Here is a 14,591-nt window from a genome sequence, read left to right as displayed (position 1 = left end):
CAGGCCTCTATGCTCTCTTGATGCGACTTTTACGCCCAAGACGACGTCCTTCTTCGCTCAAGACCTCGACCAGCAATTCCGAAACCTCGAGCTCAACCTCCTCCGTCTTTCCTCTCTCTCATTCGATGCCCTGCAAACGGTCCTTACCCATACTTCATTCACTCCATGCTGCTCTTTTCCCGGAACCAACTCCGCAAAGGTCGCTTTGTCTTGGAGAAGGAGCCAAAAAGGAACGGACGAAGGAAACGCCTCCTCGAGTGAAGAAAGTGTCGAGCTCACCTTCCCTCCCTTCCCTCGTCTCGCCTCTCGCCCTTACCTAGTCAACGCTGTACACTCGAACCAACCTCCTGATACTCCCTGTGCCCTCACAAGTCGTCTGTGGACTCTCTGGAAGCAGAAATATCGTCCCCACGCGAGCTCTCTCTGCGATCGCCTCCTCGTCCCTCCCAGTGTTCGGCTGAACCAACCTCACTTCCCTCCCGTTTCTTTCTTTGCTCGCCATCTCCTCTCCCTCTTTCCCAGCAATCCTTCACCTCACCCGTCTACTCTATCTCTCGATCCATAGAACCTCGAAAGTCAACCTTGACTCTCCCTCGCCCTCCGCCCGTCGAAACACGCTAGCCATCTCCTCCTCGTCGCGTCGGACCCAATTAGACTCAACCCCTTATCTCTCCCCAAACGGAACCGATGTTATCCTCTTTGCAATCCCTTTTTTATTCCAAGCACGAACTTATCTATCACGAATGAAGTTTCGCTCTCTCTCGCTCTCTCTCAGCTCCGTCGTAGCAGTGTTGACTCGAACAACCACCCTCTTCCCTCCTCTCCCCTCCCCGCTTTCCCTCTCCTCTCCTCCCACTTTCGGCTCTTTCTTTTAGCAAACAATGCCAGGAGAAGCTATTCTCAGTCAAGGAGTCGGATATGGTTCGTCCCTTTTGATCTACACCTTGGTACTGTCTTGAGAGAGGGCCAAGGTCGAGGTCGTTATCTTCCCCTCGTCCATCTCGAGTCTGAGCTGACCTTCCCTCCCCTCCTTTGCTCTCTGATCGGTATGGAACAGCCTTCGTAGTAGGCATGTCCCTCTGCTTCAGCGCTTTCATCATCTTTGTGACCTACCTTGTACGTCCCATCTTCTTCCCTCCCGCTTCGTCGAGCTCAGGTCGGCGTTGTCTCCCGTTTCCTTACCGTGCCCATCTCGCTCACCTTAGCTTCTGTTTTGGTTCTTGGACGAACTAGCAAAAACGATACTCTGGCGGAGTCGCTATCAGTTCGGATGAGTTTGCTAGTGCTTCGAGGTTTGTCTCCGCTTTCGAGTTTTTCGTTGAGCTCGACTTTTCCTCCCTCCGACGGCCATGCTCTTTCTTCTCCCTTTCGTTCGTTCTCGAGCTGACCTTCTGGTTTCGGGTGATATACAGGAGTATCAAGCCTGGACTTATCGCTACTGTGAGTTTCTTTGTCTTCAAAGGAAGAGGAGGGGATGATCCTGGGCGACAGAGCTGAAAACTGACTCGACGACGCTTCTTGATCTTCAATAGGGAATCGTCTCTGCTTGGACGTGGGCTGCTACTCTGTAAGCAAACTATTATGTATTCCCGGTGATGGTGGTGGGAGACAGGCTGAACAGAGTTGAAGAGGGAAGAAGAGAGAGACGGGGTCGAAAAGCGACGCGCTGACCTTGCCTCTCTCCTCCCCCTCCCACCCCATCACCACTCACCAGCCTCCAATCCTCCGCCGTCGCCTACAAATTCGGAATCAGTGGTCCCTTTTGGTACGCCTCCGGAGCCACCGTTCAGATCCTCCTCTTCGCTCAAATCGCCGCCAAACTCAAGCTCAACGCGCCGTACGCTCGAACTTTCCTCGAGGTGAGCTCCCCTTTTTCGCCCACTCAGTCCGAAGAGCTCTTTTTCACTGACTCTGTGCTATTCCTTTCCGTTTCAGATCATCGGCTGCAGATGGAAGGGAGCCTTCACGCACTCCGTGTTCCTCTTCTTCGGATTGTCGACCAACTTCATCGTTTCGACGATGTTGGTTCTTGGAGGATCTGCGACTGTCACCGATTTGACTGGGATGAGTACTGTTGCTGCTTGCTTCTTGATCGTGAGTCTCGTTAGGAGTCGTTTCCTTTTGACTCAGGACGTCGCTGACTTCCCTTTCTTTCGATGCTTGCAGCCTCTCACCGTCGCGGTCTACGTTTTCTTCGGTGGGTGGTCCCTACCAAACCCCAAAGCTCGCCTCTCTGACTGACGATATGCTTCGTTCGAATCTGCGCAGGTGGAATGCGGGTTCGTAGAACCCTCTTTTTGCCGTCATCGCTCGATCGACTTCGACGCGTCCTCTTGAGCTGACCTCTTCCCTCTCATTTCCACAGGCTACTCTCATCTGTGACTACACCCACACCAGCATCCTCTTCGTAATCTTGCTTCTTTTCATGATCACCGTCTACGCTACCAGTGACTCGATCGGTTCGTCTCTTCTCCTCTCTCTCCCTCTCTTCGGATCGGGCTGCTCGAACGCTGACTCCTCTTTCTCTTTTACATCACACAGGATCTCCTCGAAAGATGCACGAGCTTTTGACTGCTGCTTCTGCCGCAAACCCTGTTGCTGAGAACGCTAAGGGTGTGTTCTTTCCCGCTCCTTCCAGTTCCGCGTCGGTGTGGTCCCGCAATCTTCAACTGACTCAAGGCTGCATCGTTCTCCCAGGATCCTACATGACCATGCGATCTCAGGGAGGTCTCATCTTCGGTATCCTCAACATCGTCGGTGAGTGTTCTGCTTCGTTCGTGAGGAATGATGTCGGACGGAAGAGGTCGACCGCGTCGAAACCATTCCCCTTCGGTCTGTAGTGACCCTCGATCCCTCTTCGTTTCCTTGCTCTCATCAGGAAACTTCTCGACAGTCTACGGAGATCAGGGTGCGTTGGGCCGCTCGAACAGCCTCCTGACTCATCGCGTCGAGACTGACCTTTTCCCTCGCCTCTCTTTCCAGCTTACTACCAACGAGCTATCGCCTCGACCCCCAAGACTGCCGTTAAGGGATTCCTCCTCGGTGGACTCGCATGGTTCTCCATCCCCTTCGGCCTCGCTACTACCCTGGGTCTCGCAGCCGTCGCCCTTGGACTGGATCTCACTCCTGCCCAAGTCGGTGCTGGTCTTCCTGCTTCCGCTGCCGCCCAGGCTTTGCTTGGAAAGGGAGGAGCTGTAGCTATGCTGCTTTTGCTCTTGTGAGTTCCTTCACCTCTTATTGTCCGATGCTTGAACAGAAAGCTGACCTTGCTTTCGACGCGTCAAACTCTTCCTTCTTCAGCCTCGCCGTCACCTCCGCTACCTCTGCCGAGCAGGTTGCTGTCTCGTCCATCTTCACCTATGATATCTATAAGCGTTACATGTGAGTCTTGCAGATTTCCGAATGCGTCTCGGAGGAGAGAGGACAATCGCTGAACTTTCTTGTCTTCCCGCTTTTTCCCTTTATCAGCAACAAGAACGCTACCGATGCTCAGCTCATCCGAGCTTCGCACATGGCAGTCATTGGGTGGTCGCTTATCATGGGTGTGAGTACATCTCGGCTCTCAACCTGAGAGAGAACGTCGCGTCTCGGACTCGAGGCTGATCTCTTTCTCGTTCTTTCTTTTCCTCGCAGATCTCCGGAACCGCCTTCTACTACATCGGGATCTCGATGGGTTTCCTTTACGAGCTCATGGTCAGTGGAATTCATCTACCGACTCGCTCCTCGTCATCGTTCACGGACTGAACTCGTTGCAATTCTCCTCGCAGGGTTCTCTTCTCGGATCTTGCGTCGTTCCCATCGCCATCGCCCTCACCTGGAAGAAAGCCAACCGAATGGGATGCACCATCGCTGCCATGTCTGGCCTCGTTCTTGCTATGGTGAGTGAGAAGAGGGGAAAGAGACGGAGCGGAATCGACCTGTTCTGACCATCGTTTCCTTTCTTTCTAAACAGGTTGCTTGGATCGTCACCGCTGCGAAGCTCAACGACGGAGTCATCACCATCGATACCTTGTTCCAGGACTACGCTATGTTGGCTGGTAGTGAGTACCACCTTCCCGGAACTCTTGGTGAGAAGAGAAGGATCCTGACACATCTCGCTTCTTCAGACCTCGTCGCTCTCGGAACCGGAGCCATCGTTTCGGTCACTTGGAGTCTCATCTCTCCCGAGGACTTCGACTTCGACATCACTCGAAGCCTCAACTACGTCCCCGAGTCCACTGTCGTCGATCAGGAGGCCATCAGCAGCGCTCCCACTGGAACCGAAGGGAAGAGCCCTCTCGACGAGAAGGCGGATCCCATCTCTGCTTCGATCGAGAGGGATGGATCTGAGAATCAGCCGTTCGAGAGAGATGTGCCCGAGATAGATTTCGTCGGACTCAACGCTGCCTTCAAGTTCGCTCTCTACTGGTCCTTGGGTCTCTTCACGGTCTTGATTATCGTGAGTTCGAGCGAAAGATGAGCCGGTCGAAATTCCGACGCGTCGAAACTAACTCGTCCCTTTCTTCACTTTGTAGCTCATCCCCTTCCCACTGTTTGGATCAAGCGTCGTCTTTGGTGTCAAGGCTTTCACCTTCTGGGTCGTTCTTGCCCTCGTTTGGGCTTTCGTCGCTGTGAGTTCCCTTTCCCCGGCCGCTTCTTCCCTCCGCTCACTCACTGACCGTTTTTGTCTTCCCTTCCTCTCAGGCCTTCATCGTCGTCCTCTACCCTCTCTACGAATCTCGAAGTGGACTGGCACACATCTTCAAGGGATTGTACCTCGACATCTTCCACAAGGGAGCCGGGAAGAACATGCCCGCTCGAGAGTAGACTTCGCTCGGGCCTTAGATTATCAACTCTCCATCTCTTTCTCTCTTCTACCTACAGTAACGGTCTCTCCCTCTTCTCCTTTTTTTTTTTTTGGGTACTCTTCGTTTTCACTTCTACGATGTCTACAGCTACGTACTCCGGCCGTTGTATTCTCATGATGCCGCTTCTTTCCGCTCGTCTGTGCGAAACTATTCAGATCGTTCGGGTTGCACCGAGACGGAGGACGGAGTCCACTATACGCAGCCAGGCGTTGGAACAGTAGAAAGCAGAAGAAAGGGAGAAGAGGTGTACGGGAGAAAGAGCGCGACGCGTCGTCTGTCGGTTCCCCTGATTAATTCCAGAGAGGAGATAATGCAGTGAGAGCTGACGAGGATGATATTAAGATCGATTTTGAAACCCCATGGTGCAGTTTCGGAGAGGTCGCAATTTCTTGAAGGAAGCGAGAGGATCCGGAAAAGGGCGCGTTCGATCCGTTGAGCTCGTCCTTTTCTCGACCTCACCTTCCTTGAAGTCTCTCGACGCTTTCTTCATACGCGGCGAAAACTTTTGTTCACTTCATGATGCGTACTGTGAAGAGGTTGACGACAGTTGGCTTTGAGAGATGCAAGAGTTGCAGAAGGAAAAAGAGCAGCGCGGACGGTCGAGAACGGAAAAGGGCAGATCACCTCGAAGAGAAGAGGAGAAGAGTTGATCTCGAGCTGAGCTTATGTCCTTGTTTGAAGCCAGCTAACTTGGTTGAGCTCGAAGGAAAAATCTGCCCTTCAGCGCGCTGTTTCGACAGTTTTACCTCTTCGGACGAGCTCAGCCGACGAGATGGAAGGCGAGGAGGGGAGAGGAAGAGGGAACGAAGAGCATGTCGAGCGAAGAGTTCTTATCTCGAGGAAAACTGTCTTTGAACAGATCTTCGAGGTGCTGATCTCGATCTGAAGAACTTCATCTCTTCTCTCGCCCTCGCTGCTCCCTCGTCTCTCTCCCTCCTGCTGACCTTATCTCCCTTGACAGTTGGAGGACTTTCTCGGTGCGATGAAAGAGCAGCCGGGCAGGTCCGTCCCAACGCGAGGGTCAAGATCTTCTTCATCAAAGAGAGCCCGAGAGGATTTCGACGCGACTTTCTTGCTGTTCTTGGACTCTCTTCGGAAGCAGATTTTCATCTCGCAAGGACGTACCCCTGAGCTCGCTACAGTTTCTTGAACGCAAGGCCCTTTGTACAGCTTCTCACAAAAACGACTCGCTCTCCTCCTCCTCCTGAAAGTCGGTGCGACGCAAGAGGGTCGCGCAATCCCAACTCCCCCCCCTCTTCTGTCCGATTCTCGTTCGAGTTTCCCTCTCTTTCACCACATGCTCCGTCTTCGTCCTTCGACACGATCAACAACATCAGGGTTCCGATCTATATCCATTCAATCAACTCCCCTCGCCTTCTCTCCTAGAACCACTCCTACCACTCCTTCCTCCAAAGCCTCCCTCCTTCGCTCTTCCCTCTTCCTCTCCTCCTCCTCTTCCCTCTCCAAACGAACCATGTCCTCTTCGGCCGTCGACAACGCTGCTTCTTCTCCCATGGAGGGAGTTGAGGCTCAGGGAGCTAAGCTCATTGATGGAACTGAGATGGCCAAGTGAGTACCATCTGTCTGGTCTTTGATAGAGGAGGGAGGAGGATGGGCTAGCTCGAAAAAAAGTCGAGCTCAAGAAGGGAGGGAGGGAAGGAAGGCAAGCTCGCCTTCTTTCGAGTTCTCAGCTCAGCTAAGCAGCTCTCTGGGGGATGGGAGCAGAGTGAAGGATCTCCCAGGCTGTATAGAAGAGCTGTATCGTTTAGAGGAGGCGAGAAAAGTCGTCTCGACTGGGAAGGGAGGATCCCTCTTTTCACGACCTCCTCGTCCTCGGTGCTTCTTCCCGCCCTTTGTGCTGCCAGAACATCCTCCCAAATCCCTTCTCGCTGCTCCAGTCTATACCAGAAACTGATCTATGGCTTCTCCTCTACTTTTTAAGGTCCATTCGTTCCAAGATCGCCTCCTCCATCTCGACCATGCAATCTCGATTCCCTCGTTTCGCTCCTCACCTCGTTATCTTCCAACGAGGAGCTCGTCCAGATTCGAACACCTACGTCAAGATGAAGCTCAAGGCTGCCGAGGAGGCTGGCATGAAGTGCACTCTCATCCACCTCGCCGAGGATTCCACCATCGAGGAGATCATCTCCAAGGTCAAGGCCTGCAACGTTGACGAGAAGGTCGATGGAATTCTCGTCCAACTTCCTCTCGGAGAGGGAGTTGACTCTGATGGAGAGAGGAGGATCGTCGAGAGTGTTAGTGAGGAGAAGGACGTTGATGGGTGAGTTCAGTGCTTTCGTTGTTCTTTGGTGAAGAGCTCGAGAAGGGAGGGAAGGAAGGACGCGAAGGAAGGGCTGAAGCTGACCTCTCTTCTCCTTTCTATTCGTCTCAGATTCCACCCTACCAACATTGGACACCTTTCGTCGCGTCTCACCACCCCTCTCTTCACTCCCTGCACTCCCGCTGGAGTCATCGACCTCATCGACTCCACTGGAGTCTCAATCTCTGGAAAGAACGCGGTCGTCCTCGGTCGATCCGACATCGTTGGATCCCCCGTCTGTGCTCTCCTCAGGAAGCGAGACGCTACCGTCACCCAGGTTCACTCTAGGTCCCAGAACGTTCAGGAGATCGTGAGTTTTGCTTCTTTCACCAAGCTCACGAGCTCGAACCTCACCTCGACAAGAGCTGACCTTCCCTCGCCTGCTTCGAATCCTTCATCCTACAGCTCAAGAACGCCGACATCGTCGTTGCTGCTATCGGAAAGGCTCACTTCGTCAAGGGAGAGTGGCTCAAGCCCGGGTGTGTCGTTATCGACGTCGGAACCAACTTCATTGCTGGTTCGTCCCTCCCGACCCTCCCTCCCTTCCTTTCTTCAATGCAAAGCTCAAGCTGACATCCTCTCTTGTCCTTCTCGCCTCTCACAGATGCCACCAAGAAGTCCGGACAGAGACTCGTTGGAGACGTCGACTTCGCTTCCGCCTCCAAGGTCGCGTCCTTCATCACCCCCGTCCCTGGAGGAGTCGGACCCATGACCGTCGCTAAGCTTATGGAGAACACCTACGAGTCTGCTAAGCGACACTTTGAGCTCTCGAGGGAGAGGCACGTCATCCCCAACCCCCTTCACATGTTGGAGAACGTCCCCAGGTGAGTTTTATCGAGCTCGAACTCGAATCTTCTTTCCTTCGAGCTGAAGCTGATCTTCTCCCTCTTTCGTCTTTGCTGCAGTGATATCGCTATCGCCACCGCTCAGACTCCCAAGCCCATCATCAACGTCGCCGCTGAGATCGGACTCCAGGCCGATGAGGTTGAGAGCTACGGTCGATACAAGGCCAAGATTGAGCTCTCCGTTCTCGACAGGTTCGTTCAGACCTCCATCTCCTCGATCTCGCTCTTTTTCTTGCTAATATCTTCCACCATCTTCGTCAACAGGCTCTCTCACCGAAAGGACGGAAAGTACATCGTCGTCGCTGGGTGAGTTTGTTTTCCTCCTCTCGTTCAGCGTTCGAGGAGGAAGCAGCTGGCTGATCTTCGTCCCTTCCTTCTCGACTGCAGTATCACCCCCACTCCTCTCGGAGAGGGAAAGTCCACCACCACCATCGGACTCGCTCAGGCTGTGAGTCTTCATTCGCTCACGTTCTTGTCGTTCGTTCGTTCGTGCTGACTTTTCGACGCGTTCTTGTCGTCCTCGTCTCCCTCAGCTCGGAGCTCACCTCAACAAGGCCGCCTTCGCCTGTGTTCGACAGCCTTCCCAGGGACCTACTTTCGGTATCAAGGGAGGAGCTGCTGGAGGAGGATACTCGCAGGTCATCCCTATGACTGAGGTGAGTCTGATCTTCCCTTCTTCGTTCGACAACCTGAGCTCGAGCTGACCTCTTGCTTCCGTCTTCCCTCAGTTCAACCTTCACTTGACTGGAGATATCCACGCCGTTACCGCCGCCAACAACTTGCTCGGTTCGTCTGCCCCTCGCTCTCGAGTGTGCGAGACTTCGACTGACCCAGCCCTCGTTCTCTTCTCCAGCTGCCGCTCTCGACGCTCGAATGTTCCACGAGGCTACCCAGACCGACAAGGCCCTCTTCTCTCGACTCTGCCCCGCCAAGAAGGGAGTCCGAACTTTTGCTCCCGTCATGCTCAAGCGACTTCAGAAGCTCGGTATCACCAAGACCAACCCCGACGACCTTACCACCGAGGAGCAGTCCAAGTTCGCTCGACTCGACGTTGATCCCGAGACCATCACTTGGTTTGTTCTCTCTCTTCCTTTCCCTGCTTGCCCGAGAGGCACCAAACTGACGAGCTTCTTGTTCTCTGCTCGAATAGGAACCGAGTCCTCGACGTCAACGATCGATACCTCAGGAAGGTCACCATCGGACAGGCTGCTACCGAGAAGGGACTCTCCCGAGTCTCTGGATTCGATATCTCCGTCGCCAGTGAATGTATGGCCGTCCTCGCTCTCAGCAACGACCTCAAGGACATGCAGCAGCGGTTCGTTCTTCGTCCTTCCTCGTCGTTCAAACGCGTCGTTCGCTCTTGCTGATCCTCGTCCCCTTTCTTTCCCTCAGACTCGGTAAGATGGTCGTCGCTACCTCCAAGGCTGGAGATGCCATCACTGCCGACGACATTGGATGCTCTGGAGCTCTCGCCGTCCTCATGAAGGACGCCATCAAGCCCACTCTTATGCAGACGCTCGAGGTTCGTTCTTCTTCCCGCTCGCCTCTCTTCCTCGGTCATCTCGATCGATTCTGACCTTCCCTCCTTCCTCGAATTCTCAGGGAACCCCCGTCTTCGTTCACGCTGGACCCTTCGCCAACATCGCTCACGGAAACTCCTCCATCATCGCCGATCGAATCGCCCTCAAGCTCGCTGGAACTGAGGAGGGAGACGATGCTTCCCGAGTTGGTTACTGTATCACTGAGGCCGGTTTCGGAGCCGACATCGGAATGGAGAGTGAGTCGAGCTTCTCTCCGCTCTTCGAGATCGTTTCTGCGCAAGGTCTTCGACGCGTCGCTGAACCGCCTTCTCTCCTTCAACAGAGTTCTGCAACATCAAGTGCCGAGTCTCTGGTCTCAAGGCCAACGCCGTCGTCCTCGTCGCCACCGTCCGAGCTCTCAAGATGCACGGAGGAGGACCTGAGGTCACCCCTGGAAAGCCTCTCGCCGAGACCTACCTTAAGGAGGACCTCGAGACCCTCGAGAAGGGATGCTGCAACCTGGGCAAGCACATCGAGAACGCCAAGAAGTACGGTATCAAGGTCATCGTTGCCATCAACCAGTTCACGTGAGTTCTTCCTCCTTTCTCGACCTTCGCAACGACGAGAGCGCTGACCTCTTCTCTTTTCCTCGACGCGTCTTTCGATCATCAGCAACGACACCCCCGCCGAGCTTGCTCTCGTTCAGAAGTACGCTCTCGCTGCTGGAGCCGACCAGGCCGTTCCTTCGAACCACTGGGCTAAGGGAGGAGAGGGAGCTCTTGAGCTCGCCAACGCTGTCATCAAGGCTTGCGAGGAGGAGAACGACTTCCACTTCCTCTGTTCGTTCCTTCGCTCTTTCCTTCTTCCTCGTTCCCGAAACTGACCTCCGTTTTCTCTTCACCTCGCAGACGACGTCGAGAAGCCCATCGCTGAGAAGATCGAGACCATCGCAAAGGAGATGTACGGTGCTGACGGTATCGACATCAGCCCCGAGGCTCAGGTCCAGATCGACACCTACACTCGACAGGGTGAGTCTTCGTCCTTCTCTCTCGAGATAACTTCACCGGACTGACCTTCGTCCTCTTCGCTTTGCTTCTCAGGATTCTCCAACCTCCCCATCTGCATGGCCAAGACTCCTCTCTCCTTCTCTCACGAGCCCGCTCGAAAGGGAGTTCCCACCGGTTCGTCGTTCTTTCTTTCCTCGTCTCGCTTTGATCCACGCTTCGTGCTGAACTCCTTTCATTCTTCGACTCCTTCAGGATTCACCCTCCCCATCCGAAACGTCAAGCTCGCCGCTGGGGCTGGATTCCTCTACCCTCTCTGTGGAGACGTCCAGACCCTTCCCGGTCTCTCGACTCGACCCGGTTACTACGTGAGTTCTCTCTTCTCGCCCGTTGCCTCTTCACCGAGATTTACTCTTTACTGACTTTCTCTCTTCGATCGTTCTCCAGGATATCGGACTCGACGACAACGGAGACATTCAGGGTCTCTTCTAAATCGGATCGTTTCGACGCGTCCGCCTTTTCTTCCCTTCTGTTTTCTCTGCTTCCACTCGCATCGTACGTCTGTCTCCCTTTCGTCTCACGCTCCTCCTTTCCCCGCTCACCGATTACTAACCTTCGTGTCCTCCTCTCCTCTCGCAGGCTTCAACGGCACCCTCGCATCAACACCAACGCTTCTTCAACAAGAGCACCAACTCTGCATCGCTTTTCTCGTCCCCTTCTCACCGTCATAAATGGGCTTCCGTCCTTTCTCTCTCTCTCTACTAGTTATTAGACCTCGTCTCGTTCGTCCTGCTGCTACTGTTCTCCTTTCCTTTCCTCTCTCTTTCCTTGGGTTTTCTAGACGTCTCGGTTCTGCTGCCGTTCGTTCGTATCTTCTTCCCCTTTTTTTTTGTATTTCAATGCTAGGTTGTTGCGACTTCATCAGCTACTAGACTAGAGTCTCGAAAAGGTTTCCTTTGGCCGAGAGTCGAACGAAGGAGCGATGGCGTCTCACCTCCCTCTTCTCTTGCTCTTCTCAACTCCTCCCTCGTCGTCTCTCTCTCCTCCCTCAACTCGGCTTTCTTCCTCATCTATGTGGTGAGCGTAGATCTGAAGAGAGGTCGGGACAGGTCAGGAGCGGAAAGGAGGAAAGGAAACGAAACGAAGCGAGCTCACCGCGCTGGGCCGAAGGGAAGCGTACTTGACGATTTCCTGCAGGACCTCACCGGAGATAGTAGGGCTCGTGGTTACACTGGTGGTTGTACGAGATCTTTACAATGGGAGTAGATGGTGTAGCGGTTATGCTGAAGGTTCCATCGCACTCGAAGCGTTTCATTCGCTTGAAGTCTCTCCTCTTGTCGACGTCGAGATGAGGGACCTTCTCCTTCTCGAGAGTGATAGACTGGGTGCATTTGTAAGTGGAGGTGTAGGAGAGAGGGCGTCCGGCGGTCGTGTGGCTAGGTTTTCGAGCTTGAAGGCTGTAGAAGCGAGGGGAGAGAGGGCAAAGGAGGAGGACGGGAGCGTCGAGGTCAGCTTCGTACAGTCTCTTCGACCTCGAGCCAGAAAAGAGGCACAAACTGACGTGAAATGATAATCCTGGCTCAAAGAAACCTCACTCATCGAAGCTCCTAACCAATCAAGCATAGAGCTTCGTTCCTCCTCGGCCTCCGGTCCAAAAACAACCCCTTCTCGACCTTGAGCAGGTCGAGGAGGGAACTGGACGAGCGCCTCGAGCACCTCTGCCCTTCCCTCGGGAGTCTTTTCGGGGTGACTCTTCATCTTGGCGATGAGATCGCTGCAGGATAGGATGGCCTGGGACCTCGAGCGGGTGTTCCAAGCTGAGCTGAAGAAAAAAAGAATCAAACGAGAGCGTGGGTGAGCGAAAGGAAGGAAAGAGCGAAGGAAAGAGGGCGAGCTCACCTTGTGTGTCGAAAGCACTTGGCTGAGAGTTTCCCAACGCTGTTTCCACCGAGGGAGATACCGAAATCGTTGATAGACATCAGACCGTTACATCCCGTGCAGTCCTTCTTTCCAGGAGGGATGGGAGCAGGACTGAAAGGAGCGCGAAAGAAGCAAGGGAGGAGAAAAGGGTCAGCTCCAGCTCGACCCAAAGAGAGTCGCTTGGAGTCCCGTTGAAAACCAGAAATGTATGACTTACTGGAGACCGAGAGCAGGTGGGACGAGTGGTGCATCTGCTGCGTTCATGTTGAGAGAAGAGGGGGTGGAGAGGGTTGCAAGTTTGGTTGTAAGAAGGACACCACGACGAGGAGGAGTTTATTAAATTGACGCGACAGGCGCGGATCGGTTTCGCGTCAAATTCTCTCGTTTTTCTATCTCTCTGGCAGAAGCGAACACCCAAGCACGCGCAAATATGTTATACTCGACTATGGTAGGATCGAGAATAAATGTAATCGAGAAACAACGGCACACTGAGCCTGCAAAAGCGGTCCCACAAGCGAGTCCAACCCGACTCTCCTCCCATCCTTTCAGCTCCGTTGGACCTGAGCCTGCTCAAGCCTCTGTACAACCGTCAGCTTCCTCCGTGAGCCAAGCTGCTTGAGAGGAGTAGGACTCTGGGGAGCCGAATATACATAAGAAGGAGAGTCAGGAAGAGAGCGAGTTTTGAGCGGAAATCGTCCGCCTTTCCGCTCTTTCACACCTTGAAACAGCATGATATGGGCGACTTGCATATGGGCTGCTACGCCTCGAAGAAAAAATAAAAAGAGAGAAGGGAGAGGAGAGGAGGTGACCAGGCGGCCAGGGCCTCGTTCAGCTCGAGTGCTTCAGGACGAGAGACCTTCCTTTGCTGGAAGAGACGCCTCTCTTTCGTTTCGTATCTTCTTCAGCTTGGGTCAATACACCTTAGCATGCAGGCTGCTCGTTCCCCTCCACCTGCCTTTCACTCGGATGAATCGATGCTGCGCTCTTTTTCACCTCCTCCTTCTCGCAGCAGCCGCTCGGAGGTTGATTGGCTCCACTCGGAGTCGGAGAGAGAGATCGCAAAGGACGATGGATGGAACGGGGGAGCATTCACGTTCGGGTTCGGATGTCGGCTAGTCTAAGTAGTCTATCGGTTGGAAGGTCGGGTCGGGAAGACGAAGATACAGTACTTCGAAGATCGGTCGGAAGGCAAGAGAACAGAAGAGGGAGAGAAGAGGGAGAGAACAAGCGCGTCGAGAGAACGGTTTTTGCGAGAGCTGGACGATGGGGTTTGTTGTACACCGCGATGATGAAGGCGGAGAGACGATCAACTCGCAGTCAGGTTCAGAAACATCGTTTGAGGGTCCGCAACGCTGTGAAGGGGTATCAAAGGGACGCGTCGCGCCTCCCTCTCCTCCCTCCTCCCTCCTCACCCTCGAACAAACACAAAATAGCTTCCGCTCTCCCACCGAAACCCTCCCAAACACCCAGCCTTCACTTCCACACGTCCAAGGATAAGATTTCCTCCAGACTGGCGAACAAAGGACGAACCAACCTCTTCTCATAAGAGAGTTTTCGTTTTGGCTTCTCTCCTCGAAATCGATTCGAGAGCAGTTCATCACTCAGTACTTTACCGGACAAAGGGCGAGGGAGGATCTACGCTTTGGCTTTTGGCCATGGCCAGCTTTCGCTCCGGTAAACTCTGAGGGAGAACAAGCGCACACAAAGCACTTTGTTTGTTTGGTCGGAACGGTTCAAGCGTGAAGGGGGGGGGGAGGGAGGAAAATGGGCGGGGTCCTCGCGTTTTGGACGCGTCGACGCGTCAAAAGGGGTTTCGCGTTTCACCTTCCTTCTCTTCGTTCCTCTTTCAGAAGTTTGCTTGTGAGGGCCTGATGAGGGGGGCGAGGAGTATCTAGTGGGTGTCGGCGAAGCATCAAAAACCTGAGAACGAGAAAGAAGAAAAGGGTGCTCCCGCCCTCCGCTCGGTTGGTCCCAGTCCAAGGTCGGAGAGATTCAAGGAAGCCAGCCCCTCTCCCGCTCAGACTCGAACCAGTCCTTATTATCGATTTCTAACTCTTTGAATTCTAATAATGACGGAAATCGATAAGAAGGACTGGTCGCAAACTCGGCGGGTTTCGCTGAAGCCCCCTCCCCGA

At 53.9% G+C, this 14,591-nt stretch overlaps 3 protein-coding genes across 3 annotated transcripts; 2 read left to right on the top strand and 1 right to left on the bottom strand.

Annotated features, from left to right (window-relative positions):
• The first annotated feature begins 774 nt into the window (after positions 1-774).
• BDY24DRAFT_388372 (sodium:solute symporter family protein) lies at positions 775-4,904 on the top strand. The gene is made up of 22 exons (XM_076640350.1): positions 775-921; positions 1,058-1,116; positions 1,234-1,292; positions 1,413-1,440; positions 1,533-1,567; positions 1,715-1,859; positions 1,936-2,094; positions 2,167-2,197; positions 2,269-2,279; positions 2,366-2,459; positions 2,542-2,613; positions 2,698-2,757; positions 2,879-2,908; positions 2,983-3,217; positions 3,301-3,381; positions 3,469-3,544; positions 3,634-3,693; positions 3,768-3,878; positions 3,953-4,040; positions 4,107-4,438; positions 4,515-4,610; positions 4,684-4,904. Exons 1-22 carry the CDS (start codon positions 882-884, stop codon positions 4,804-4,806), a joined length of 2,025 nt encoding a protein of 674 aa, XP_076497020.1. The 5' UTR covers positions 775-881; the 3' UTR covers positions 4,807-4,904.
• Positions 4,905-6,321: 1,417 nt separating this feature from the next.
• Positions 6,322-11,028, top strand: ADE3 (trifunctional formate-tetrahydrofolate ligase/methenyltetrahydrofolate cyclohydrolase/methylenetetrahydrofolate dehydrogenase ADE3; the record flags this gene model as incomplete). Its single annotated transcript, XM_076638094.1, has 20 exons — positions 6,322-6,416; positions 6,790-7,128; positions 7,240-7,477; positions 7,573-7,684; positions 7,772-7,991; positions 8,073-8,204; positions 8,277-8,318; positions 8,400-8,460; positions 8,546-8,668; positions 8,741-8,798; positions 8,866-9,085; positions 9,163-9,327; positions 9,405-9,534; positions 9,615-9,789; positions 9,876-10,119; positions 10,205-10,371; positions 10,441-10,560; positions 10,633-10,713; positions 10,792-10,904; positions 10,984-11,028. The coding sequence occupies 20 exons, from the start codon at positions 6,322-6,324 to the stop codon at positions 11,026-11,028; spliced, it is 2,880 nt and encodes a 959-aa protein (XP_076497019.1).
• A 392-nt stretch (positions 11,029-11,420) lies between these two features.
• BDY24DRAFT_388364 (uncharacterized protein) lies at positions 11,421-12,769 on the bottom strand. The gene is made up of 6 exons (XM_076640349.1): positions 12,674-12,769; positions 12,436-12,567; positions 12,098-12,358; positions 11,742-11,993; positions 11,692-11,695; positions 11,421-11,625 (listed from the first exon to the last, which is right to left on the bottom strand). The coding sequence occupies exons 1-6, from the start codon at positions 12,718-12,720 to the stop codon at positions 11,527-11,529; spliced, it is 795 nt and encodes a 264-aa protein (XP_076497018.1). The 5' UTR covers positions 12,721-12,769; the 3' UTR covers positions 11,421-11,526.
• Between the last annotated feature and the right edge of the window lie 1,822 nt (positions 12,770-14,591).

Source organism: Mrakia frigida (assembly GCF_051309035.1).
Source record: "Mrakia frigida strain ATCC 22029 unplaced genomic scaffold BDY24scaffold_14, whole genome shotgun sequence".
Classification (NCBI taxonomy): Eukaryota; Fungi; Basidiomycota; class Tremellomycetes; order Cystofilobasidiales; family Mrakiaceae; genus Mrakia; species Mrakia frigida.
This window is presented reverse-complemented; position numbering and strand designations above follow the sequence as displayed.